The sequence below is a fragment of the Venturia canescens genome, chromosome 1 (genome assembly GCF_019457755.1).
Source record: "Venturia canescens isolate UGA chromosome 1, ASM1945775v1, whole genome shotgun sequence".
Taxonomy (NCBI): domain Eukaryota; kingdom Metazoa; phylum Arthropoda; class Insecta; order Hymenoptera; family Ichneumonidae; genus Venturia; species Venturia canescens.
In genome coordinates this window covers 37,487,863-37,515,402 of record NC_057421.1, presented here as the reverse complement: position 1 = coordinate 37,515,402, position 27,540 = coordinate 37,487,863, and the positions used below count along the sequence as shown (strand labels likewise).

At 35.5% G+C, this 27,540-nt stretch overlaps 4 protein-coding genes, 2 long non-coding RNA genes and 1 other non-coding gene across 16 annotated transcripts; 4 read left to right on the top strand and 3 right to left on the bottom strand.

The window, feature by feature from the left end:
* Window positions 1-16: 16 nt before the first annotated feature.
* LOC122419370 (uncharacterized) lies at window positions 17-3,285 on the bottom strand. Of its 2 annotated transcripts, none has more exons than XR_006262883.1 (2): window positions 3,202-3,285; window positions 17-273 (listed from the first exon to the last, which is right to left on the bottom strand). It is a non-coding gene; the product is annotated as an uncharacterized lncRNA (long non-coding RNA). The 2 variants fall into 2 exon arrangements; XR_006262884.1 differs by lacking the exon at window positions 3,202-3,285 and adding an exon at window positions 341-471.
* Window positions 520-7,331, top strand: LOC122419364 (carbohydrate sulfotransferase 5-like). Of its 7 annotated transcripts, XM_043433851.1 has the most exons (10): window positions 910-980; window positions 1,413-1,467; window positions 1,576-1,731; window positions 2,076-2,203; window positions 2,670-2,717; window positions 3,177-3,322; window positions 3,476-3,711; window positions 4,773-4,974; window positions 5,081-5,260; window positions 5,699-7,331. In XM_043433851.1, exons 3-10 carry the CDS (start codon window positions 1,713-1,715, stop codon window positions 6,018-6,020), a joined length of 1,281 nt encoding a protein of 426 aa, XP_043289786.1. In that variant the 5' UTR covers window positions 910-980; window positions 1,413-1,467; window positions 1,576-1,712; the 3' UTR covers window positions 6,021-7,331. The 7 variants fall into 7 exon arrangements, with proteins under 7 accessions (XP_043289779.1, XP_043289780.1, XP_043289781.1 ...); XM_043433844.1 differs by lacking the exons at window positions 910-980; window positions 1,413-1,467 and adding an exon at window positions 520-662; XM_043433845.1 differs by lacking the exons at window positions 910-980; window positions 1,413-1,467 and adding an exon at window positions 671-826.
* LOC122419369 (uncharacterized) lies at window positions 7,328-22,140 on the bottom strand. Of its 2 annotated transcripts, XR_006262881.1 has the most exons (9): window positions 22,022-22,140; window positions 9,811-9,992; window positions 9,385-9,460; window positions 9,007-9,069; window positions 8,507-8,627; window positions 8,247-8,306; window positions 7,966-8,054; window positions 7,720-7,779; window positions 7,328-7,478 (listed from the first exon to the last, which is right to left on the bottom strand). It is a non-coding gene; the product is annotated as an uncharacterized lncRNA (long non-coding RNA). The 2 variants fall into 2 exon arrangements; XR_006262882.1 differs by lacking the exon at window positions 9,385-9,460.
* On the bottom strand, window positions 9,142-9,211 carry LOC122405649 (small nucleolar RNA SNORD31). The gene has a single exon (XR_006259798.1). It is a non-coding gene; the product is annotated as a small nucleolar RNA SNORD31 (small nucleolar RNA).
* Window positions 10,108-15,324, top strand: Tdrd3 (Tudor domain containing 3). Its single transcript, XM_043433842.1, has 10 exons — window positions 10,108-10,526; window positions 10,597-10,681; window positions 10,939-11,138; window positions 11,546-11,693; window positions 11,785-12,015; window positions 12,124-12,533; window positions 12,754-13,423; window positions 13,846-13,956; window positions 14,059-14,164; window positions 14,559-15,324. Exons 1-10 carry the CDS (start codon window positions 10,501-10,503, stop codon window positions 14,732-14,734), a joined length of 2,163 nt encoding a protein of 720 aa, XP_043289777.1. The 5' UTR covers window positions 10,108-10,500; the 3' UTR covers window positions 14,735-15,324.
* Window positions 15,592-20,281, top strand: SAK (Sak kinase). The gene is made up of 10 exons (XM_043433841.1): window positions 15,592-15,780; window positions 15,875-15,970; window positions 16,556-16,769; window positions 16,874-16,986; window positions 17,077-17,169; window positions 17,618-18,460; window positions 18,537-18,839; window positions 18,984-19,265; window positions 19,533-19,715; window positions 19,899-20,281. The coding sequence occupies exons 1-10, from the start codon at window positions 15,742-15,744 to the stop codon at window positions 20,076-20,078; spliced, it is 2,346 nt and encodes a 781-aa protein (XP_043289776.1). The 5' UTR covers window positions 15,592-15,741; the 3' UTR covers window positions 20,079-20,281.
* Window positions 21,385-27,343, top strand: M6 (neuronal membrane glycoprotein M6). 2 transcript variants are annotated; one of them, XM_043433853.1, is made up of 5 exons: window positions 21,385-21,938; window positions 22,538-22,674; window positions 22,923-23,105; window positions 23,204-23,354; window positions 23,641-27,343. In XM_043433853.1, the coding sequence occupies exons 1-5, from the start codon at window positions 21,935-21,937 to the stop codon at window positions 23,955-23,957; spliced, it is 792 nt and encodes a 263-aa protein (XP_043289788.1). In that variant the 5' UTR covers window positions 21,385-21,934; the 3' UTR covers window positions 23,958-27,343. The 2 variants fall into 2 exon arrangements, with proteins under 2 accessions (XP_043289788.1, XP_043289787.1); XM_043433852.1 differs by lacking the exon at window positions 21,385-21,938 and adding an exon at window positions 22,175-22,460.
* The last annotated feature ends 197 nt before the right edge of the window (window positions 27,344-27,540 follow it).

Sequence of the window (27,540 nt, the reverse complement as noted above, 5' to 3'; positions counted from 1 at the left end):
AGAGACTTTGAAAAGATGTGTGAAAAGGCTATATATATTTACTTCTCATCGATTAAATTTGATTTCACAATCATGTGTTTTTAATTATAGAATTTTCATGTTTGGTCGTCATACGATTTATTTACAAACGATTAATAAGATGCGTCTAGAAAAAATATGTTGAAATAGAAACGTATTTTGTGTCGTTTACTCGTGTTCTGGTATCTGCAACATCTCTGCACTTTCTCCCTCGGTCATTTTGGCACACACCGCGGCGTTTTTCCCAGCTGACGACTGCAATGAAATGTAAAAAAACGTAAATGTATAGAGAAACCGTACATACAGCATAAAAAAAATATACCCAGTTATTTTCTTATGCCTCTCCAGTCATAAACACTTTTATTATTATTTAATGAAAATAGGAACAAGTTTGTTAGATCGATGATTTCCTACAGCCTTGGTGCATTGGAAATATAGTGCATTTCTCTGTAGCAGGCGAGAGCAGCGATCGCAGTCAAGTGGCGCGGTCACCAGCGCCAACAACTCGCGATTACATTCTTCAATTTCCATCTCATATCTATGAGAGTAAAAAACACGTTCGCGTAGTGAAAGATACGTTTTTTCATCCTAATTTCCGCTTGTGTACTGTATGAACGCGTTCGTTTTTCTATTGAAGTAAAATGGTAAATAAATGATATGATGAAAATGTATGTTCTCAATCGAGTACGGGAAACGGGAAATGAGAATAGTCGAAAAGCGCGTGGCAGAATGTTTCTAGTCTCATCATCCAATATATAAGTGAAAAACAGTGTCACACCGCAGTCACACTTTTTTTTACCAACCCTCGGTATTTATAAGTCCAAAGTACATATACATACATCCATGCAGCAGCAGCGATACGTATAAATAAGATACGGACATCGTATAGGTTATTCTAATAATATGTGAAAACAAACATCAGATTGAATTTTGGCTTTTGTTCTGTTTCCCGGTTTTTCAGGGTTTGGCCTTTTATCAGCTCGTTTTTCTCAAACGGTGTCTCATATAATTAACTTCATGTTATAAATTATAGTTTTATATCGTTGTGTTATATTTCATTACGTTCAGAGTGAAAAAACATTTCGAATAAAACGCACAGCTAACAGTCTAATAAATCCAAATGTTTTATTTATTCAATCTATTTTACTGTATGAAGAAAAAAAAAGTGTTATCAAATTAGAAAACATATCTTGTCAACTGGGAAAAAAGTTATATTTTGCATTCACAGTATTGGCTGTCACATAAAAATAAATGTGAAAAAAGTTGTGCGCCAATGTTTATTTTTTTTATTATTGCTGGTATCAAAAAGTCTTCCACTTTTTCATCCAATAGAAAATATTTACAACTCTAAGAAGTGTCAGATGTGATATTTCACAAAAATTTATGTTCTTTAGACTTGTGACTGCAAAGTTTCCTGTATAATGCACAATATATTAGTATAAAAAAAAGGTTATGGTAAAAATTTGAACAACTTGTTACATGTTTGAAATCAATTATTCCAAATCCGACAATATTTGTTTGAACTATAATAAACTAATTCAGTTTGTAATTTTTCAGAGTGAATAATAGAGACAAAATGATAGGACAATTTGAAAAAATCAAAGGAGGAAACGCTGAGATGACTCAATCCATGCAAATGATAATGTTTTTCAAACATAATAAAAGATAAAGCATCTTTGAGGAAGAATGCAATCATGAGAATCCATGTCAACCGTAAGTTTACATTTGCCAGAGGAAAAAGTAAAGATGATAAAGAAATAATTATTAAAAATAGTATCATTTGCATAAGCAAAATGCACATCTTAATTTTTTATAACCAAAGACTTGTAAAATTTTTATCACTGTCGCAGCATTTTTTCCATTATTTATGACTTTTTCTTTATCAATATTCTTAAAAAGTTTTTATCATTGAATGCCTACTAATTATTTGGCAAAGATAGCCGAATCGAGTGAAAATTTGAATTTTGGATGTGCAATTTTTATATTTGAATGATTCCTTAGTGGAAATTTATTTATGTTGCTGCTCACTAGTCTGTATGTTTTAATATTCAAATCAGGCACAAAGATGTCAAAACGTCTGAGCTTGTATGGACTGGTTGGCCTGACGTCTCTCTGCATTTTCTTTTTGGCCTTTAGTCAACGTTATAGCGGATATCTTGAGCATCGTCTGCAGCCAGTCATATCGGTCAGTAAAATCAATACTAAAGATTAACAGAATTATATTAAATTTGTACAAGAATCTGGTGATCCGAACCTCTGAAAGTTTTTCCAATTTATTGGTTATTTTTACAAGATTTTCAACCCTAAAGCCCACTTATAGATTTTTCCTGTCATAAATCCTACAAAGGGATAAATAATTACTCAATCATCTTTTCAACATAAAAGATTCCCTCTTGGCAATAATGAAGTTTAATTTACACTTCATTTTTTTGATGATGAAGAGAACCATGTATGATGAAGTTATTTTTTTTTTTGCATAATTCGATCGTTATGAGAACTCATTAACATTACATTAAGTTTTCCATTTCACACCATGCTTTATGCACCATCAATTGGAACGTGGCTTCTCAAAGAAGAATCAGAAGATAAAAAAATAATTTTCCAAGTACACACTCTCACGTCACATTTTTCATTTGCATTTGTCAACGCAGGAAGTTCAAGTGAGGCCACAGATTATCAAAATTCCAGATCCAGTCACGGTGAGTCATTCGCTAAAGTTGCCATAAATTCAACAATCCTTCATGGGCTTCAGTGTATAGTTGCATGACAAAGTTGCTTGTATTATAAAGATGCCTGGACCATGTACAACTTTTGTGTGGTCCACGCAATTTGTGGTTTTTTATCTACTAAAATTTGAATTTCCGTTTGCAACGATGATACCTAACTCCATAAACTTTCCATAACTTTATGCGAATTGCATTATGCTTTTTTCATCTGCAAAAATTTGCGTTTCCCTTTCGCGATGAACAAACTAGCTGTGTGAACATTCAGAGTTATGGGGCTTGCATTGGCCTTGATGTTGTTTCATTCGTATTCGAATTTCGTATAATATTATATTTTTCATCGCATTTATTACGTATAATTTGAATTGAACTCGATGAAATGTATTTCGAGCCCATATGATCGATAATCTGATACTAATGAAAATTATTTTATAGGAGTTGGCTCGAAATGAAAACTTACTGTCGCTCAACGATATCACGAATCTTGAGATCAACCGGGTCCTCGATCTGCAAAGAAGATCTATAGAAAGAGAAATGTATACCTACGATTATCCAAACGGAAAATATGGCGTTAACGTTAGGTTTGTATTTGAAAATGACAACTCGAAAGACGACAGCTCGAAAGCAATTGATATATTTTTTGAATAATATGGATATGTTTTTTGAATAATAAAAAAAATCCTCCCTCAAGATGCGTCTTTAATCTTGTACATATTTTTCACTGTTCAATTCAGTTCACTGGACGATCTTGTTATGGAAAGAGGCGGCAGACCAATGAGAAGCGTAATACTCACGAGTTGGCGGAGCGGCAGTACTTTTCTCGGTGATGTAATAAACGCTCATCCAGCGAGTTTTTATCATTATGAGCCATTATTGCACTTCGGAATCGTCCAAGTGAGAGAGCCCGAATTGGCGAACGAAGCTCTCGAAAATATCTATGCCTTGTTCAAGTGCGATTACGACAAACTCCGTAATTATCCATTATTAGCATACAATCCTATATATAATCAATGTTTTTTATTGAATTAAATAATCTCAATATTTTTATCTTTCTTGCTCTCTTTATGGACTGTAATTTTTGTTTCGGTAAATCTGTCGAACCAGGGCTGCAGCTTAAAATGCACTGAATTTTTTTTCTAACGTTTTTTATCACTCAAGGAAGGTGTCAAATGCAAAATTATGGTGGGGGACACCCTCGACCACCATAAAAAACACCATGAAAATTATAAAACTGAAAATCATAACTAAGACTGATATGAATCGAGAATGGACACACACACACACACGCGCGCGCGCGCGCGCGCACACACACACACACAACCCAAACACACCGAAAAACAATGGAATATTGTAAGAAGGTGTGATGAGGTTTACATTGCTACAATGTTTATATCCGAGAAGCAGGTAAGTCTCTACGATAAATATTCGTAATATTAGTATTCTCGAGACTATGGATTGTCACAGTTGTGAAATGTCGCTTACCCAATGTATTATAAAATTCCAAAATCGGAAGGAAAGCATCGTCATTCTTCAAAATCATGGGGTTCTTCAACGGGAAGTTATTTGTACCACTTGCAAGATCACACCACGCGTCTCCATTTCTTACTTACGGCTATCAAGAATTTCTTCAATGACATTGACTCCGATAGTGAATGAGTGAGTCAGTGTGTGTGTGTGTGTGTGTGTGTGTGTGTGTGCGTGCGTGCGTGCGTGCGTGCGTGCGTGTGTGTGTGTGTGTGTGTGTGTGTGTGTCGAGTGCCATGGCACTACTTACTCATCACCTCTACTGTAATATCTACTGTAATGTAATAGAGTAATATTTTTCATTATGGCGAATTTTTTATTTTTTTTATGGGGTTTTATGGCGTCCCCCACCATAATATCCCATGGGCTACCATATATTAGTGATAAAAAACATAAAAAAAAAATTTGGAGCACTTTTGGGCTGCAGCCCTGGTTCGACAGATTTACCTTTGTTTCGATATAATAGCTAAGCTACCATTGATCATCACGTCTATTTTTAATTTTCAGAAAATTATTTAGATTACGGGAGAAATGGTCGTCCATGGGTGTTCAATCATAATACCCGCCTGTGGCAGCAATGTCAAAATCATAAAGAAATTTGCTGGGATTCCCGTTTCGTCTCAAAGTTTTGTCGATTGTTTCCATTTCAATCAATGAAACTGGTTAGGTTGAGACTCAAAGTGGCTCAAATATTCCTAGAAGAAGAGAGGTATAATGTCATTGGAATAATTCCGAATTTTCTCAGCCCCAACTTGATACGCATTCTGTTAATCTAATAGACATTTTTAATCCATGAAACTTTTTTTTTTAAACAGTTTGGGAGTCCGAATGGTCTTGTTAATTCGAGATCCGCGAGGGTTGTTGCAATCTCGAAAACATCGTGGTTGGTGTCCTAGTAATCCAGACTGCTCCGATCCATCTCTCGTTTGCAATGATATGGTGTCGGATTTCATGGTATCCGTCCAACTCGCGAAAAAATACCCGCAAACCTTCAGGTCAGATTGGGCGAGGATAGATTTGTGGAAAATTTGCCAAAAAAAACCGTTTCTCAACTATTTTTATATTGAATGAAATTTTTTTTTTTTAATGTAAAGAGCTACTCGCGCTGGCTTTTCTTTTACAGGCCGGTTGTTTTTTCTTTTAATGCTTGGCATAGAGTCGCTACCGCGTCTCTTGATAGTCATAGGATTCGACGAATTATTCGCAAACGACGGGGATATTTTGTTAATTTTCATATTTTTTTGTCTGATTTTTTCTATTATGACGAGGCTAAGAATATTCTTTTTCTCCACCTCGCTTTCTTAGAGCGACAAATGAAATTCCGTTCTTCGGTAGAAGGAAACATTTGTTTAATTCACTCGAAAAAAAATGTTTAGTTGAGTCGTTCCCAAAGTGTCAAAACCTCTCATTATCTTTTCGTTTTTTTTTTCCAGAGTCGTCAGGTATGAAGATCTGTCGGTGGATCCGTTCACGTACGCCAGAAGCTTGTACAAATTTTACGGTTTGGATCTTCATCCGAACGTTCAAAAGTACCTAGAGACGCATACAAAAAACGACGTCGGTGGTCTCTGGAGCACATATAGAAATTCGAAAACAGCGCCGTTCCACTGGCGCAATGATCTCGATTACGAGGAGGTCGAGGAAATTCAAAGTGTTTGTTCTCATGCTATGAAACTGTGGGGTTACGTGCTGGCCATGAATGCAACGCATCAAAGAGACTTCGATCCGATAACAAATTACTCCCTGGATTTGTGACCAACATGGTTGCGATGGTGCCTATTTCTGTTATTGACTATCCAACAGCAGCAACTCCCACGTAGATACTCAATTATCAATATTCATGAATCTCGTTACCAAGGGTCTGCACCACAACAACAAAAACACTCCAATCATTCTCGACCTTTAGTAATAATGACGCTCTCACCGAATATTCGTATTTCTACTCATCGATAGTGATAAGACATTTTTATTTAATGAACGAGAATTACTCTAATCGGTAACATTACATTTTCGAGTTAGATTATAACTTTATTTTCACTTGTTGAGTCAGCATTTCTCACAATGACGAAATTTTTTATTTCAACAGCAGAACTCGCGAACATTTTCAATGTAAACACACTAATAAGATTACTCTAATATTCTGTTCTTCCTTGACATGGTAACATTCCATCTCCAAGTACGACAGTCCTGAGGAATAACACTCGAAAAAATTCTTCAGTTTTTACATTAGTCAGTGCAATTTTTATTAAAGATTGTTTGTCAAAGGGAATGCTGAACGCCACAAAGTCCCGTGTCGCATTGTTTTTAGTTACTTTCATATTAAGGAAAAAACTATGAAAAAAGGGAGAATTAATCACTACAAATAAAACTAATTTTTTAGACCAGTGTACTTTAGAAACTAAATGAATGGACGTATCATAGCGGTACTATAATACTATTAATATTATAATTATTATAAGTAATTCGACAATGTCGAGAATAATTTAGAAATTCATAAAATGTCCGAGTGTCCGAGTTTTTTTCTTCATCGAAATTCCAGAGTCAGGCTTCTGCGGGGAAACAATCTCTATCTGCGAGATCCCGTTCGCATTCGAATACGAAGAAATTCTGTGTACTACTAGAGTGTCGCACAGTACTGCATTTTCGATTCAACAAGGTCAGAATTGTCTGTTTGAGTAGTTAAAAAAACAGAGTCACAATATTTTAAATTTTGGCCCCATAATCAAACAACCAAAATAAAAACAAGTAGTTTTCAGTGTATTGACGACCGAATAATGCTGTTAATTTTTCGCAATAATTATTCTAGTGAAAACAATGAATCTCAAATCTCACGTCAAAGCTACTTATTAGTGGCAGATCTGCAGTAGCAATGTCATTAATATCTAATGCTATTTAACAATTTCGTTATACTCGGGCAATTGGGCATTCTCGATAGTAAAACTAATCAATTACTGGGACTGCAAGGTTTCACGAAAAAAGTTACGTTAAAATTTCTCTATGGATATTTGATAAAAATGCACATTGTTTATAAAAATGACTTATGAATAAGATACACTTCTAAATGAATTGAGAATTTTTTATTGAAACATGTTTCTCATCATCATCTACAATTCCGATGCAAGATATTTTTCTTTTCTATTATCTTGTGTGCATCTTGCTTGGGTCAGGAACAAAGATCAATCTTGTTGGGAGATCCTCTTGTGCACGGTCCATCTTTAACAAATGAAAGAAATTATCCTAAGATTGGATCTTCTATTTTGAAAAAATATAAAATAGTTGATCATGCTCAGAAAAAATGATATATCACTGTGAATCATAGCGTATATTAGTAGAATAACATCAGAGTAAAAATCAGGCGTTTGGTTCATTATTTATATAATGATTTGGAAGTTTACGATTTCCAACCAAGACAATCTCCCATTCAAAATGGTGAACGAAGAATCTGCGAACTTACCAAGATTTTTTTTCACCGATACTGTCCCCTTAATCAGCCTCAAACGCCTTCTGGCTCAAGCTACAAAACAAAAAGCTGAATGTCAACTTCACGATTCTGTGAATTCAATAATATTTGAAAAACTATTCAAAATCAGTGAGGGCAAGTACGAATCATATCCATAGATCATAATAGCGTATATATTGAATCATCATTATATTTCTACTTATTTGCAACAACAAAAACGAAAGTCAGTGAGATCTTTACCTGGATCATTAAATCCTTATCAGGCTTTCATGTTAGAATTTTCAATTCTGGCCATCATTGATTGCAATTAGAATTGTTGAAGATACTTTCTGGAACAATAAAAAACAAAAAATACAAAATGGCGGAAGAAATGGCACATATGAAGATAGAAATACTGAAGCATTGTCAGTAAATAAAGTTTGACATCAAAAATTATCAGTCATATGCTTGTCTTTTTTTTTTACATCATGTTAAAATCCAAAAAATTCATATCCAAAGTCAGAGTATTCAAAATATCGTACCATTACTTCAGCAGGAATGTGTACTCGATCTACTCAGATGAAGAATGTTAAAATTTGAGCCTGAAATGAAAACATCTTGTTAGCCCCGGATAAGCATTATCGTACAATATTCATTTTTCAGAAGAAATTCAGAACGTTTTTTTCTCACCATCTAAGTATGTAAGACAGGGATAACTATAAATTCATCATTTGAGGAGATGATGTAACTCTTAGGGATATCTAATTCACACAAAGTATAGCAAAAACTGAATTCATCTCACCAGAAGTGGAGCGTGGAAATTCCTATTTCATTTTTTGCATATCATTGACTTTATTTCATCTTCATTTCCAGTGACTGACCGGAGTTTCACAATTAGCTTCATCAACTCATTTCTCGGCTGCCTGTAAGATGAAAATAAAATTTCTTATTGTTCAGATATACCAATTTTGCTGTTTCTTTTCGTCTAGTATATCTTCAGTTTTAACAGTTTCGCCAATGTATATTCTGATTGACTGGAGCGTTATTAGATTCATCATCTTAATAATTTTCAGACATCAAGACCCAAATACTATTGAGATAAAATTTGAGAAAAACCTACTCTTTATGTGGAAATTGAAAACATGAAAAATATGTTGCAGCTTAACCCTTCGAGTACACACCTCCGAGCCTAATTCCCATAACACAAAAATCCTTGGGGCCACTGGACCCTCAGTGTACTCGAAGGGTTAACGAAGTTTGTTTGATCTGAATAAGATAAAAATTCTTAGTAGAAATACTTACATTGTAACAGAGCCTTGCACAAATTGCATGAAATTCCATTCCTCCATATTGGTCGCTTCATTTCTACAACCAAAAAGTTCTTGATTCAGCAAATTTCAAGTGGAATTACTGATTTGGTTGAGAAATATAAATTTGCTCAGTATAGAAATAACCAATCAGTCACGGTACTCAGACTGGGGCGGTAATTAGGTCGCATCATGTTATCGTTAAAGACCAAACATTCTGATTTTCTATCATCCGAGAAGTATAATCGATTCAAGTACTCGATGAGCGTAACTATGCTTTGATTTTTATTCAATTTTTATTTGTTCGCGAAATATTTAAAAAGTATTATAAAAGGCAATTTCTCATAAATTACGGTTCAAACTGAAAATTTACCTGAATCGTATGAATGTGGAATGATCGAGCGAATGTTCGAAACGCTTCTTTTTTTTTCGTACAGCAATTTGTTCATCTGAAGAAGAACGGAACCGGGTAATAATTTTTGCATAATGATGCTTATGTGAGGGATATTTATAATGTTAATTCAGTTCTGTAGATTGTATGTTTTTAATCAATGGTGTTCATACGAACGAGACTATACAATTATCATCACGATAGTTTACATCAAGATTTCATTTCGTTGGTACACAATCGAAAAAATACTTTCGAAATCAAGTAGGGCTATATCCAAATATGTTTCTTAATCAACGTATTTAATATGAAATTTATTTATGAAGTGGATGGAATTGGATTTTGATGGCGTATACACTACGTAGCGTGGTGGCACGCTATGCACGACAAACTTTGTATTTAATGACTTACCGGTACACAACGAAAAGCTTGAGCTCGGTCAACAGCGGAAACAGAAATGAACGAGCCACCAGACTTCGGTTTGCCAGTACGTAAATTCGTGAAACTGGAGGGGGCACAACTTGAAGGGGGAGGAGAAGAAAGTAATCCCGATTTCCAACGACGATGAAAACTCGACTTCGCGAGAGTGATTTCTAGAATTATAAATTTACCAGCAGATGGTTACGAAACGTTCGGAGCACAATTTTAGCAGTGCTCATGAAAATAGAGCTTATATATTGATATCTCTTTTCTCGTCTGCTTTTTCTTCCCCTCTTTCCCTGAACACCAAAGATGGTGGTTGAGATGTTGAGGTGTCGTAGAATCAGTTGAATAGAACGGTTACATGGGATTTTCAAAACCCGTTTTCAGTACAACATTCTTACAAAAAAAAACAAGTGATTCCCGACAACAAATCGAAGAAAACAAATTCTTCTATTCTGCGTGTTCAAGTACATTCATCTAAACAAGTTTGGTGTTTAAATCATAAAAATAGTCACCGATAAAAATTGAGAATTTTAACAATGTACGTCAGCTGACAAATGTTTACGGGTGTTTATTAGTGGCATACCCGATCAGTGCTTGAAACAAAATCCTTTGTATAATTTAGAAATTCAAGTTCCTAGGCACTTTTTGATCTATGAGTGAAACAATTATTCCACTATGCAAAAGTTACAAGAACAAGGCTGGTAAGCATCGAGGAGTTTTTCAGCTACATCTTATTTACAATTCATTTATTGAATTTTCTTTAAATCTCAGGTACCTTTCGGAGCAGGGATATGAAATAGTCAGTGATGCCGGTTCTATAAATGATTTACAGAAAATCATAAAAAGATCTGTTGATGTAAGTATATTGTAGTAAAATGAAGATTGCATTGTATCCAGAAATGGCTTATCCTTAAAGTAGATCCTCAAAGTTTATAAAAGCCAGAAAAGTTAGTTTAGCAGGGAAAAAATATTAGAAAAAACACCTGGTTGAAAAACCATGTGTTGATGTCTCAAGACCCTAAATTTAATAAAGCACATTTATGGTTAAAGTTATCGATGTACAGACATCAGAGGATACAAATCACTGGATCAATTTTTTTTCATTATTTGCAGTTAGATCTCAGAGAAATTGGAAGTGGCCAAGGCGACATTACAAATGGCAATCTTGTCCTACAAATTCAAAAATTACGAAACATAGCTGCTCCAAAATACAATGAAGAATCACGAACTGCTCCACGAATGCTGAAACTGTCCCTGACTGATGGCAAAAACAATTATCAAGCTGTAGAGATCGATCACATCTCTGGATTAGGGTAAACAAATAAATGTGGTTTTAATAAGTTACCATTAACTGGGAAATTGATAATCTCTTACGACTCATCATTGTTCATGAAAGGCTTGGTTTTTTTGCCTGGCTTAGCTTATGAGTTTTGAATGTTACATTCATTCACTTTGTAATATCTGCGCGCGATGAAAAAGAAAGTTCAAAGCATTGAAAAATGTTAATCTAATGTCAAAATTTTTTTTCACAAAGAATGATTTTTTAACGAGTAGGAATTTTTTTCCTCATACATTTGTCCATTTGTCCAAAATTATACACGGAAATCGATGGAAGAGGCTATGAATTTATTCACATGAAAATATCTGAACGGAAAAGTGTGTTCATGAAATTTGATGGAACTTATTTTGAGAGATGAAATGATATTTTGAAATTTTGCAGGTTGAATACTCCGCCGGGCACAAAAGTGTTGTTGAAATCTGGCAACGTTCTCCTATCTCACGGTATTATATTACTGTCGTCAAAAAATATTGCCAGAGTCTTGGGTGGAAAAGTTCCTAATCTTGTGGAAAAGTGGGAACTGAACAGGGTTAGTTGAAGCTCGATGTAAAGTAAACCCAAACCAAAAAGTGATTTTCAATACAAAAATAAAAAAAATATTGTTTTTTCTTTCCGCATAGAAACTTGCAACCCATTCACGGCTTCGTTCAGTAGAAGAAGGCGGTCCACCTCCTTGGATTCCATTTGGTAAAAAAATTATAAAAGGGGGTATTGAAAAGGATAAAAATTTCAAGGCTCTGGGAAAAGATTCGGACAAGGAAACAACGGAGTTTGAAGCTCAACGACAAGATGCAATTGCAGAAGCTGCTCGACTGGGGGGAAAAAAAATATTCGGCGGCGGGAATAAGCAGGTGAATGAACTCACGATATTATTGGTCTACGTCAGTGAATAATAACAATTTTAATTTCCTTCACGTAAATATTTACAAAACATTTTCTAATTTTTTTTTATTTTTAAGTTACTGGATCACAGTGTTCAACGTATCGTGGATCAAGGATTTACGGTCGAACAAGCTGAATACGCATTAAAAATCAGCCGAAATCATGTCGAAAGAGCACTCAAATCTTTGCAACGAACGAATGACTCTCGTTCGACTTCTGCACGCGAGCCTCGGGAAACTCGTGAACCTCGAGGCAAACGATTTGAGAAAAAAACTGAAGAGACAAAGCCAAGTAGCGGAAAAGTGTCACTTTTTGATTTTCTGGAAGACAAATTACCAGCGCAGAGTGACGTACCAGAAACTCAGTCCAATTTCCAGCAACAGTATCAAAGATCGAACGAAAATAGCAATGTTCAAAGGCTTGAAAATCAATTTGAGCGGCTAGAGCTGCGAGGTTCGGATCATTCGCAAGCTGGAAAAGGAGGAAGGTGGGTCAAGTAGAAAAAAAAACTTTTGTTAGGTGAAGCATCATGAACATTTTACCTTTTATGCATGTGATCATATCGCGAGACAAAAAATACAACAGAATCTGTTTCAGTCAACGAGGAACTAGTGGATTTCAATACTCAACTTTCCTTTCGAAATTATTAGTTTTATTAAATCACTTTATCCCAAGTTCAAATGGCTAATTAGACATTCATTTTTCAGAGCACAAAGAGGTGGCCGGGGATATCCCACTGCACCGAGGCACGCGAACGATGAGTCAAAATACCCAAAGCGATCGAGTCACGAGAGCCACAATTCGTTTCCGACCAGCAATACCTTTGGTAACGTCCATCAAACCAGACCACCGAGATTCCAGCGTAATCAGGATTTCCATGGGAATCATCACGCGGAAAATTCATTCAAAAGTAATAATTCAAAGCCGCAAGGAAATGAGCGTAAGAATAATAGTACGACGTTTGGACAGTCCCGAGGTGAATTCGGTGTCTTTAATTCGATCGATTCGTCCACCTACACGAACAAGAATCTTCGGTCTCATGATGAAATCGCTAAAAATCAACACACCGATAGCAGGTACAAGCAATCTATAGAAACCGAGCCAAAGAACAAACACATTTCGGGTTACGATGCGCCTCACGGAAAACAGAATCGAGGCCAACACGAAACACTGCATAAAACACACGCTGGAGCTTTAAATGCGATTGATAAAAACTACAAAAATCAATCAAACCGACCCCAACATTCTGTCGCTTCAAACGAGCTCTACAAAAACAATCATGGAAACAATCGCAATCCTGACAATGAATCCGCTGGCGGAAATTGGGTCTGGAAACTGGGAGACGACTGCATGGCTAAATACTGGGAAGACAACAGAGTAAGTAATATCAAAATTTCCTTATCTTATTCGAATCGCTTCAAAGAATTATTATATTGTGAATAGTTGAAGCATTGCAAAATATCTATTTTTTTCACAACAGCAAATTTATTTCATGGGTTTCCATCACATTCATTTCTCTAATGATTCCATCGATCGAGAATCGAATTGGTGGGAACATATGTAGTTGTGGAACGTTTGCGATCTTGTTAATATTTACCGAATACTTTCGTCAATTCTGGAAACACCTTTGAATTTAGTCATTTTTTCCCAAAGAAATTTCTTAAATTTTTGTTACGATTTATTAATTTCTTCCTTAATTGATTATGGGAAAAAACAATGCTTGATTGAATTATCAAATTAGGATTTCAACCTTACACCGTATAAATATTGAACTTGCTCATTTTTTCTGATTTTTACAGTACTACAACGCTCAAGTAACTGCCATATCTGCAACAACTTGCGTGGTGCGTTTTAAGGACTTCAACAACCACGAAGAAGTACTGCAAGTTGACTGCATACCTATAACAGACGTATGTTTTATTGCTAATTACGATTTCACCATTTTTTTTACATATACTCACAATATTAAATAGCATTAATTTTATTGATGTATATTCTGTGATTAACTTCAGAAACCTCAGGAATACTCTGAGCCAGAACTTTCGACAAGGCGGAATGATCAACGTGGATATGGGAACCGACAAAATCGCAATGATCACGGCGAGAATCACATATCTGGTAACAACTCTCGTTTCAATTTGTATAAATACAAATAATTCGTTTAGTCTTCTTTTTCCATAAGATTTCGTAATTTTATTTGTCGTAGCATGTGTAGCACGTCCAAACAAACTTATTTTTATTTTTTTTTTTTTCAATCAAGATTTCAGTCTCATATCAATATCAATGAGTTTGACAAACATCAATAATATATCTGTTGGTATATGATTTGAGGAAATAATATCGTTAATCGATCAGTAAAATTATCAAGCCGAAGACGATTTTTCTATGGTCTTAATCAATGTTAATAGTGATGAGTCACCAAAACTGACATTCACAGCGATTAATTACAAAACTATACATACACCGTTCATTCCATATTTGTGAGGATATTGTTATTTGTTGAAATCTACAGGTATGGAATTTCGTCGAAGCGGTGGAGGAGGAGTAGGAGGAGGTGGAAATATTGGGCAAAAGGGTTACAACCGAAAACGTGGTCAACAACGAAGTGCTCAGCCGATTTATCAGCCGCCAGCCCAGCGAGCACATTCATCTTCGACCTGGACCGCCAATGACAACCCACCAATCTAATTTAGTTATTTTTGGCACCACCATTGCAAACAATTTGTATTCGATAAAAATCAACTTTCCTTTCACTGTTTTTCGTAAAATCGTTAAAATAATGCAATCATTGGATCAAAGCTTGACGATAGGACTTACGAAACATCTGACCTCGACTGATAAAAATCGCTTGTTCCAGTTTTCTCCCAGAGTTTCAATTCAGGCAAATAACAAATTATGCTGTTTGCTGGTTGCCAGAATAGGTGTTGTTTTTTTTTTTTTCATGATCAGTGTGGTTTAGGAGAAAACTTGAAATTCCTCTCTACGCATGGCGGCCCAGTCTATGCGTCATTTCACCTTAAGAACATTCTGGAGTTTAAGTATAAGTAGCTCGTATAAAAATTTTGCTCGTTGTAAGAGCGACTTGTTCGATGTTCGCACATCGATTTTGTAATCGACGTTCTTAACAATTCACTACTACTCCTTCTATTGTAAATCTTTCACAAGAATATTATCACCTAATTCTCCCTCTTCATCTTATTCTTTGCGTAACCCGTTTTCCTTTATAGTGTACACAATGCAACAGCAGTAAAATTGATTAAACTTTGTTATATCTAGAATTTTATTCTTTTTTTATTACGCTCCTAACTTTGTCCTCAATTTTCAATAATCAATTGCAGAATTTGTAAACAGTAAAAAAATTGATATAAACTCGACTTAATTAAAATATGCCACCGATGTGATGAAAAATGTATTTCGGTCAAAACTGTGTTTTTTAAGATTCGGGCGGGAAATCTGGTTACCAAAAAAACCCGATCGTTCGGACGTTTTGCATAGCGCTAGCGCTGCGTACGGCGTACGGCACAAATTGAAATCCGTTCCGATAATGGCGGGTTGTTGGTGTTTACGTGAAATATTTTCGTTTTGATTTCGTGCGTTTTTTATCGTGCCTCGGTCGAATTAAATATCCTGAAGGATTAAGGAAAAGTTTTCGTGCATGAAAATAACTCATCCAGTTGTCAAATTCTAGGCAGAAAATGCCTCCGCTTTCTGGAGGGTTCGGTGAACAAATTGAGGTTAGCATTTCAAACGAATTCGCCATTGCCATGGAAATTTTTTGACAACTTTTACCAAACTTGTGCTATATTTTTTCCACTTTAATTAACTTAGGAATACCAAGTCTTGAATCTACTCGGAAAGGGTGGTTTTGCAAGCGTTTACAGAGCAAAATGTCTACGAACCGGGATGGAAGTCGCTATCAAAATGGTACACCAACTACTTATTTTGGTTTTAGGTTAAGTTTATAGGTTGTTATTATTATGGCAAGAGCACTTGTTGCTCCAAAGCTTGGGCACTACTTCATTATATCGAGTATTCCGAGCTTGATGCAGCTTGGACCACATTTAAAAAAATATTGATTCTATTGCATTTTAACGCATGTATCAAATGTGTAAATCAAAATATTCAAACAAGGCCCAAAGTTTAGAGTAACATAGAATATATGTTTGGATTATTTTTGAAACATCGCTTGAAACATGATGGATGAGAAAATATTTCAAACTGCTTAGCTGATTGAATTTTGTACTCCTGAAAGATTGTTTTCATTCCATCTCAATAAGCATTTGTGACATAATTATTTTTGAGTTTTTTTCACAGTATATATGAGATTTTTACAATGCTTTTTACCATCTATAATTTTATAAAACTGAGCCTAGGTGCAAATGAAGTAGCGGTATATTAATTTTTAAAATAAATTATGATATCTAAACATTAAAGAAGAAATGAGAAGAAAAATATGGTACAAAAAATGATAAACAAAAAGATAGTGAAATTGCATATGATTTTGTTTAGATCGACAAAAAGCTTACACAAGCAGCAGGAATGGAGGGTAGAGTATACCAAGAGGTTGCCATACACTCCCGACTGAAGCATCCCGCGATTCTGGAATTGTATGCATTCTTTGAGGATGCAAATTATGTTTATTTGGTCTTGGAGTTATGTCACAATGGGGAGCTCCATAGATTTCTCAAAGCTCAAGGATCGTTGGCTCTTCCTGAAGAACAAGGTGGTTGAACAGCTATGATTTCTCTATCCTTTTGTACTAAGATTAAAAAAAGGTGCGTCCCTTCAAATATCCCTCGGCTTAACTGAAAAACGTTATAATTACAGCTGGACGCATAATGAGGCAAGTGGTACAGGGTCTTTTGTACTTGCACTCGCATCAGATACTTCACAGGGACATGTCTCTTTCAAATTTGTTACTCACCAGAGATATGCAAGTGGTGAGCAAAATTGAATAAATGATTGAAGCAATTTTTCAAATTCTTCTGTTCTTCCTCAACGACGCTATACACGATTTTTTTTATCAACAGAAAATTGCTGATTTTGGATTAGCTACGCAACTCACTCGACCAGATGAAAAACACCTAACAATGTGCGGTACACCCAATTATATATCACCCGAGGTAAATTGCATCGATTTATCAATCATGATTTCGTTTTCATTTGTCACAGCACGAAAACTCGACGTATTTGATATTTATTAGAATTCCATAAAGTGAAAGGTCGACAAAATCTCGAAAACTATTAGTTGAAAACTTCGCTATCGTAGACAAAAGTATTATACAAAGAAAAAATTTTGGAGAGATGTTCACACCCTTCAGAAACGTGTCCAACCATAAGTGTATAAAAATTGACGACTTTACCAAGCGAAAAGTCTTCTCGTTTCTGTCTATGAATTATTCCTACCAACTTTTACTGACGAATTTTATCGATGTAAAATAAAGTAATTAAGACAAAATATAAAGTGGGTACACGTAAAAACTCGTAAACCTTCACGAAGAAACATTGGAAAGATAAAATAATTGAATTCGTCCATTAAAATGTGAATTGTTTGTTTTGTTTCGTTATAAGGTTGCTACAAGGGCTTCTCACGGTCTCGAAGCTGATGTCTGGAGTCTGGGATGCATGCTGTATACTTTGTTGATTGGGAAGCCCCCATTTGATACGGATGCTGTGAAAAGTACCTTGACACGCGTAGTAATGGCGGATTATGCGATGCCGAGTCATTTGTCGGACAACGCAAAGGATTTAATCGATAAGCTTTTAAAAAAGAATCCTCGCGAGCGGATAAAATTGAGGGATATCTCAAAGCATCCATTCATTGCCTCGTTGGATAAAGATCGTCCTTACCAAGAAAGATTAGGAATGGGGAAAGAAATATCAGGTGAAGGAACGATCGATTCTGGTTTGGGCCGAACTCTTTCTTCCTGCGGTCGTTTGACGAGAATACGATCGCGTTCAGAAGAGAGAGCCACATCGGTGCCCCTGCTGAATGCGCTAGGGCCTCAATTTAGTGCTCGTAGTGAGCCAATCGCTGATTCAATATCTCGGAATCCGCCATTGAATCGACAAAAACGAGAAGGTGAACGATGGCGAGAATCTCGTGATGATAATTCTATTCTCTTCGGTATTCCCCAACCCCCCCGAAGTCGTATTTTCTCCGAGACCTCTCAACACAGCAATTGCGAAGTGAGGGAACAATCGAGCTGCCAGAGAGCCGATCGACCGAGGTTGCGCGATCGAGACGCGGAAAAAGGCCTCGATTGCCAGAACGAAGCAAATGGAAAACTCGAAATTCCACCCTTAGATTCTACTCGACTTCAAGCTTCCCGGCATCGAACCAAAAATGCTATTCTTTCGATTCTTGACAACGGCGAAGTTTGCATTGAATTCGTGAAGAAAAAAGGAGGAGACGTAAGTCTGTTTAATATGATTTTTCACGTGCATTTTTCGAAAAGTTATTTAACTATTCGTTTTTGTTAACCACCAGGACCGGGTGAGTGAAGTTTGCCGTATATCCAGCGATGGTTTACGAATCGTACTTTACAAACCTGATAATCATCGCGTAAGTAGCGAACCTCCGCCATTACCGAGTCGAGGAGCAGATGCTATTCACTCGTACGAGAGTCTGCCGGTTAAGCATCATCGCAAATATTTGTACGCTGCACGATTTGTTAAACTTGTACGCGCCAAAACTCCCAAACTCACGCTTTACACAAATAAAGCGAAATGTTTGTTTATGGAGAACGGTCCCCATCCCGACTGCGAGGTTCACTTTTTCGATCAAGTTAAGGTTTGTCGTTTGATTTGAAAATCTTTTTCTAATACTGACATCCCGAAACTTCAATTTCGATTTCATTTGACAAGTATTTGTCCCTATATTTTTGAAAAATTCGTTCAAGAAAAAAATGAATGCAAGTGGATGATAAATTTGCAGGTAACTCAAGTTGATTCGGTTATCAAAGTAACAGAAGAGACCTCCGGCAGGTGTTATGCAGAGGGTGATATTCCACGGGAACTAGAGGAATACCACGAGTATTACAACGAGATGTATCAGCGCTGTTTACTCCTCGAATCGAGTTTGACTTCCCTTGAATCAGCGACTGGACATTCCTATTTTCCAGCAATTATAGGACGGCGGCCAATCACGGCCCTTAACGACACACCCTGCATGCAGGACAAAGAAAATATTTCTCGGACAACCAGCAGTCCCCCAGTGGTAAGATCATTTTCGTTACTAAAAAGGGAATATGAAGCTAAAGAAAACTAAAGTTTGTTCGACAAATTTTAATTCAATTTTTTCAAATGCCAACTTGCCTACCGCTGTTATCCGATTCGACATTTTCCTCAATCAAATTTCAAATACACTTTTGAATGAATGTTTTTACATTTGGTTTTGTTTCATTTTATAGTTTAATATTGCATAGAAATTTTTATTCGGAAAGAGGAACAACGCGTATATTTTCCGATTCAATTATTGTTTTAGATGCCCTCGTTTGATGGCACGTGCTCTGTTGTCTCAACCGTTACGTCGAGATCACGACGTTCGAATTCACTCCGCGCCTCATCTTGTAGTATGAACAAAGTTGCAGTTCCTGGAATTGGAGTCGCAACTCAATTGCCATCCGGTGACGTTCGAGTTAATTACAAAGACGGCTCCACTCTCACTGTGAGTTTTTTACCTCTAAATTGACTTTAAAGAGCAAACAATAAATTCGCATTCAACGTCAACTTATAAAGAAAATGGAAATAAAATTAGAAAATTTAAATTATTTCGTCATATTAAAATCACGAATGTGAATGAAATATTTGCGAAGTATTAATGGCAGTTTCATCTCTTTAACATTTATAGGTAAGCCCGCAGAGTTTTGGGGGTGGAATTATGTACGAGAGCAATGCCGGGATCGTCACGAGATACAATCAAAATTATCAACAAACGAGTCAAGTTCCGTTTCAAATAAGAGAAAAATTGAAACATTTGCCTATGGTTATAAAACATTTGGTACAACCTAAGGCAAAAAATTTACGATAGCTCACACATGATTGAGTTGGACGAATCTCTTAGCCTCGTTTACAAACTACATCCCAAACAGCACCAAGAACGGAAACAAGACGAAGAGTTGAAACACATTTTATAGTTAAGATTATTACGAACAATTGTAGAATATATATATCTATATATTGAAAAAAAAAACTAATTTTATACCTGAATGCATTATATGGAGTTGAAAGAAAGTTGATCGGATATTTTCCATATTCTAAAGTATTCTATCATTCCAAAGACATACGTGGCTCGTAACGATCGAACCACAGAAAACAAATGGTGGTTGGGGATTCGTATAATAGCCTTTCGAAAATGTTTCAAATTATATAGCTCAATTGGCACTCTGATTTGATTTTTCAGTAGGTTTGAAAATTTTGTGTAATACAAAAGTTTAATTTTCATTTTAATCTTGAACAACTTTTCACTCGAGTACAATTTAAATTCCTCCAATGTTATAGGATCAACTCAAAATTTCGTTGTCTTGTTGAGAAAAAAAGACCGATTTTTTTGGGACTAAAGCATTTTTAAAAATTTTCACAATTTTTCCAGGGAAAATTCAACGAGAAAAATCTTTTAACCCATTGTTAAAAATTAAAGATGAATTTTGCATTTAAAATTTATACACATTATTTTATTGTGAAATAAAGAATTTATTTTTATATATTATATAAAAATTTTCTGAAATGGAAGAAAATTGAAGTCTGATAAAAATCTGTAATACAAAATACTGATTGTATTTGGAATTTTCCTCAGAGTTCGAACAGAGCTGCAAAATTGAAATTTATGTACGTGTATGCATATAGGTTCGCGGGTGTCGAACGATAAGCTTCAAATAATCGATTCATTGACCTTGAATCCTCATCTCTCTCCTTTCGACAAACAAATCGCTAATTTCCAAAATTTAGTCGCATAGACGGCTGATAATCGCATAACGGAGGAATTATATGATCAAAACATCTGATCAGCAAATCAGAAATTTGCATGGATACGTCACATTCAATACGTGGTGGTTTTACGTTCTCTTTTAAATGCGAGATTTTTAGGTCACGATTTCATTCATTCTATTTTATCGTTCATTCACTCCTATATCGAGTATTTTAAAATCGATATACCTATACATGTTTATTATTAGCAGCTTCAGTACGTACGACGACTCGCTTTGTAGTAATTTTTGTAGATAAAAGGCTAGAGGAAAAAGGAATGAAAGCAACCTCTCTATTACATTCGTTTTTTCTGCGTCTCGTTGCAGTGTAAAAATTACTCATGCGTTACATTTGTCGGCCATCTTAACTCTTGAATATACAATCGAGTTCTATTGACATTTATTTCGAGGAGTAATTTATCATAAAATTATAAAAGTAGTTGATCACCGAATGTTTTTATTTGGCTCGTAAACAACAGTGTGCTTGCTCGTTTCGGTTCATATATGGTTTGTAAATTCAGTAATTTGGAAACTTCATCTCATCCGACAAAAACACAGTGCATAACGGAATAAGGTAACGACGGGGAAAAGAGTGCAACAGAGCGAGCGTGACGTGACCAGTGATTCGTATAGTTAAAAAGCAACGCGTGGGATGTGCGATTTAAGAAAGGGACGAGATCAATCCTGTCCGATCGTTGACCTTCAATTGAGTTACTCATGGGCTAATTGAAAATTAACGAGATACGAATGCGCGAATAAAACAAAAAGGTAGAGAAAGCTTTGTCGGTGATCGCGGAAGGAGGCTTTGTGGCTTGGCTTGTCCACACCCGTATTTTGTGTTGTTGTAACCTATCGTTGACGCGGAGGACGATTCGAAAAATTTGACGGAAGGGGGCCAGCTGGTACGTCCCCAAATATAACGATGGGTATGTTTATCGTTCCATTGTGCTATATTGTTGGTTCTTTATAATAACCAAAAATAAAGAGAAAGAATTGAGTGAAAGCCAACCTGTTTTTCAACTTTGTAGTATCGCGTTCTTCCCGAGTATCAACAAAATAACAGATGATAAACGAAACTGATAAGAATCCAATCGAACTTCGTGATATATCCCATCCAAATCATCTTCCTTCCTTCTCTCGGACGCGTCAGAATTTTAATCTTATCACGTGTTCATTCAACCAAACTCGTTTATTAGTCATAGATTCAATCTTGTACATTCTTGTCATCGCTTCCAAATTCCCGTACGAACGTCATATCGTTGTTGTGCTCTTTCAATTTTTCATTTTCGGCGCTTACATGGCTAGACACAGCAGATTTAGGACTGCACCTCCTCAGACGAACCTTGCTGTTCCTTTAAATACCAATTTTTCTAGTAATAATATTAGCGTGGATAGATTTTCCGAGCATAGCCTCCATCATTGCTATTTGGGTGATGGATCTCAAGGCAGTTAGTTTGACTTTTCAACCTCTTTGCAGTTTTGTCTTTTCAGCAACTTTTAATTCTTCAAATTCTTATTCTCACAGGCAGCATGTGCAATGATTGCATGGCCCGGGTGCCATACGCCACTCTTATTGCAACTATTATGTGCTGTCTTGGCGTTGGTATATTTTGCGGCACAATGTACAGAGGTGCTACTCTGTCTGCCCTTATGATGGATCAGGTGAGAAATAAAAAATTACCCTCTACTTAAATGAAAAAATTTTCTTTAAAAAACGTTTCAAATAATTCCTAATAGCTCATATTTTAGATTTATTTTACATCATATCAATGTAAATCTATTTAAGCAAACATAAAACAAAATTTTTTTATAAATACAGAATAAATTCCATATTTTCATGTTTTCCCAAAATTTTAATTATATTTTAGACTAACATACTTGATATAAAAATTTCAATATTTTTTTATAAGGTATTTCACATACGATTGGGTTGGCTTGAAGCAGTTCAACTCATATTCACAACGATTGGAGCAAGCATGGCTGCTCTGGGATTTACTATTTTGTGCTTTGGTTGTCTAGCGACAGGTGCTACAAGACACAAAGTATATCGTGCTTGGCGATCAAGAGTCGGGGGTCGTATATCTTGTGCAGTGGTGAGGAAAAGTTTGCAAAAGTGGACTATTTTTTTTAGTTAAATTGCCATTATCATTGCTCATAGTTAAAGAAATATATTGGTTCATTTTGTACACAGTTTATTACGATTACGTACATCCTTCAACTTGCTTGGCTCTTAATTTTCGCCTTCCTCGTTATAATGACGCTGATATTTACCATCTTTTGGGGGCTATGCAGCAATCCACGTGTGCAGTCGCTCAATGACTGCATCAACTTTACCCAATTCGGTATGTTCGTCAGAGCTTACATAATCGCTCTGAGATGAATAAATCAAATGACTAAATAAATAAATGAAAAAAAATATTGATAAATTAGTGAAAAACTAACAGGGCTTAGAATCATTATCAATGAAAACGTTGTGCTAAAATTTTTATGGAAATTGCCGATAAAGAATGATGAATGTTCGTCTCTTTTATGCATTGAATTGGATAATCGAAGATTTAAAATATTTAATGAATTTTCTCTATGCCCCTTTTTTTCAAAGCTTATTAATTTAAAAAAAATTGTCAACAGGGTTCATGTTTCCCAATAATACAAGAGTTGAGCACATGCAAGTGTGCGGTGCTCAAAACATCAAACTCTTCTGCAAAGATTATGTGGAGAAAGCTGAAGTGATGATGATTTTGGCGACGGTAGCTTCAATGCTGGTGGTTCTCAGCTTAATCCACTATCTTATGTGTCTCTCCGCGAATTATGCTCACATTTGCGATCATAAAAAGTTCCAAGAGCTTCAAGAACTTCAATATCTTCAAGACCCCGGTGACCCGGATTCTCCTCAACCCGATGGAGCTTATCTGGGTTCTCTTCATCGTAGCAAGGATAGATTCTAGGACACGGCCCGTGAGATCTTTGCTCTGACGCCCTCATAAAACCTGAAAAAACTTCATTTTCGACGGGGTTCCTCATGCGCCAATCATCGATCTTTTGTACTCATAGCTCTACCATCGTGATTCTTTTTTTTCTATTCAATCACATTCTCTGTAGTTCGCAGGGATCTCAAACGAGTTGGCGTGATTCGAAACCTTGAAAAACCTAGGTTGAGTTCAGATAAATATGCTTTTTAATCGGGAATTCGGTAAAAAATTCAACAGTATCGGAGTTCTGATAGAGTTTTGATATGGCTTATATTTGAACTATTGAAAAACAACCTAAAGTTTCGTTACACTTGACCACCTCTAAATTTTTCCTCGAATTTCCTGTTGAAATACCTATTATATCGAATTGTGCTGAATTGAGGAACGACTTATCAGTTTTCGAAAGTGAATAAGGCGAAATAATCGCAAATCATTCAATTCATCGATCGATTCTGCCGCCAAATGCGTTAGTTTGTCAGAGGAAAAATCTTGCGGGAAACCATGAAATTTATGCCGTCCATTTTTGGAGACTGTTACATATCTGTATCGATCTATAGCAAACCTTTATTCTCGGATTACAGATTCCGAAGATTTTACACATGGTTTTCAGTACAAAAATTGATTTAGTCAGAATTTTAATATTGTTGATTGGACGAACGGATTTTGGAAAACACACAGCAATCTTGGAAATATGCCAGACATCGATGTCTTACTATCCTCACTGACACTTAAAAAAAAAGCAGTCGGTCCATTTGACTTATATTGATGTATATTTTACCGCGCTAAATCAGAATTCACAGTCTATTTGGCTCAAATACGTTGAGTAAATTGCAAAAAAATTGCTAAAAATGGGTGAAAATTGTGAAAATTTGTAGTTATGAATATGGGTAATTCTATATTGATCTAGATCAAGTATATTTTTTCATGTATCTTGACCGCCGTTAATCAACTTTTTTTGTGTGCCGGTGTGATGTTAAAAATCAACTATTACGCAAAATTCACGTACATAAAATTTCGAAGATATGTTGAAACTTTTCCAAATGGACATTGGATAATCGATAACTCCAATTCTTATTAACTGAAAGTTTAAACTCAGACGAGGAGTGTGAAACATCTCAGAGCTTCTCGTACACAATCCGAAACAACTTCCAGCTTGCGGGCCAATCTCGTCTTCGTTCCGTAGTGCTAAGGCTAATCTCACAAGGCTTTTCGTATTCAAACATGATGCGGGAAACTGTCAATTTATGTCTCAATCCAATCATTTTTCTGATCATCGATTCACGCATTTATTAATAAGTTTCTCCCCGGAGCAATGATCTTAGCCGCTTTTTCTATTTCTTCAATCGTCATGTTCGTGCGAAACGTATAAGATTACTATTTTTTGTGCACAAGAGATTTATTTATCATGTATCAGTGAGTGGAAATTTTTCATTGTAAATTATCTTGAACTGACTCGAATTGCCAACGTCTCTGAATTCCAAGATTTTCAAACGCACAATTTTACAAATTAACTACTGATTAATATATAGTTTGGTTCGATTGTTTGTGATGATTGATTTAATTCGATACAAAGTGCACGTATGGATGTTTTTTTTTCCGAGTTCAAACTCAACGGTTTGTTGAATCGATTAGGCTTAAAACAGCTCTATAGTGGCTACAAATGATGTTGAAGCTTGCGTCATTGGAACACGATCTAATTTTCAGTACCTTTAATATTTTTGATGGAATCACGCTACAAAAGAGAATCAAAACTTTTGAGATGTTCGTAAAGAATCCTCATAGAGACTGAGTAAAAAAAAATGTAATTTATAAATTTGAAGAAATTTATACTAATGTTAAGTATTAAAAAATGTTTTCGCTACATTCCTGTGATGCATATTTCAACACCGTGGCTAAAATAGATCGAGTACAAATTAATATCTGCTCTTGGTCCAATATGATCTGCAATACGAATACTATAAATACATAAACACACACACACACATTTATATAGATACTTGCTGGACCTACGGGCTTTGTATGTAGCCTAGTCTAGCTGGAATATTTGAGAGATTGTGGAAAATCTTACATGAGACACAGTGTAGGACCGCACTATACCATTGTGTGAGATTCTTACCTAAACTCAATTCGTTCTATTTTTATTATGCTGCATTTCGGTAAAAATCATGATATAGATATTTCATAAAACCGCAAAAACAATTGGAATCATTCCATCTTAAATGATGTGAAAGTTTTCGATTGAAAAACGAACATTTATATATTAGCGAACAGATTTTTACATATAGAAATATTTTGAAACGCCATTGTTCAGTGCAATCATTCAGAATTAACAAGAGGCCTGTACTCCATATTTCATATCCTCATAAATATTTTTGTCTCAAATTCTTGAAACTATATCGCAACGTAAGCCGAGAGATTAACAATAATTAAACCGAGCACAATAATTTACAAAGGTATATTGTGAAATTGCATAGAATCGATAGGTCGCGCACATATGGAAAAATATATAATTTATTCTGCGTATTTTAATAATACGTCACTGACGAGAGGCACGAATGAGTTTACTGAAAATCGTCCCTACTGTTCGCTTCAAAGAGCGACCAAAGTTTCATTATTTGAAATTTCAAGAGTTCGATTTCATGGCGTGCCAAAAAGTTTTTAAATACTGATGTGGTAATGAGCAGTCTTCTAAATGTTTAAAATAATTTTTGAAAAATTCCCATTACAATATTCAGTCTCTCTCTCTCACTCTCTCTTATTCGTTAATAATTTTGCGTTCGCTCAAATATTGTGAGAAAATACATAGAATTATATTATTTTACATACATTCGAATATCCATGTATGTAAATATAAAATTTATATAAAATAGTATAGGTAAATGATTGTGTACAATCAATGGTCAACCTCGTATTAAATGTAACTTCGCTAACGGCCGTTAAAACATTCCAAACAAAGTATAGGGAAAATATCCTGTGTGTTCGTCGTACTGTTATGTAATATTATAATTTTCATTCAGGATTGCAGACATTTACAAATTATCTTTGAATCATGATTTTTATTGGTTCTAACTCGTTCAATGACATTTTTTGCATTGGAAATTGAATGAGAACAGTGTCGTAAACACGCAGTAAACGCGTCCTATGCTTATGAAAACATTCGTAATTAAACAGGTCTGTACAACGAGCTATTGTATATGATCACATGTTTTTACCGTACAAGTTCATCCGGGGTTTATCTGGCACGTCGACGATGACTATAAACGCTGAAATTTGATTTTTTAAAACTATTATTGTAAGCCCAATAAGATTAATGGATGTAAAAACGTTTGTAGCATTCGTTGAAATATAATCTTTTCGAAAAATCTGGTGATACGAATAATGATTGTTATATACATAAAGCAGATTTGAAATAAACACGTGTCTAGACACGCGGCAGCGTCCTGACCGTCTAGTATTAAAAAGAAAAATTATAATTACTTCGTGGGAATGCAACGGTGTTTAACAGTTTTGAATTTTTATTAGAATCAGAAAAAGAATATGAGCAGTTTTGTAGTTCAAA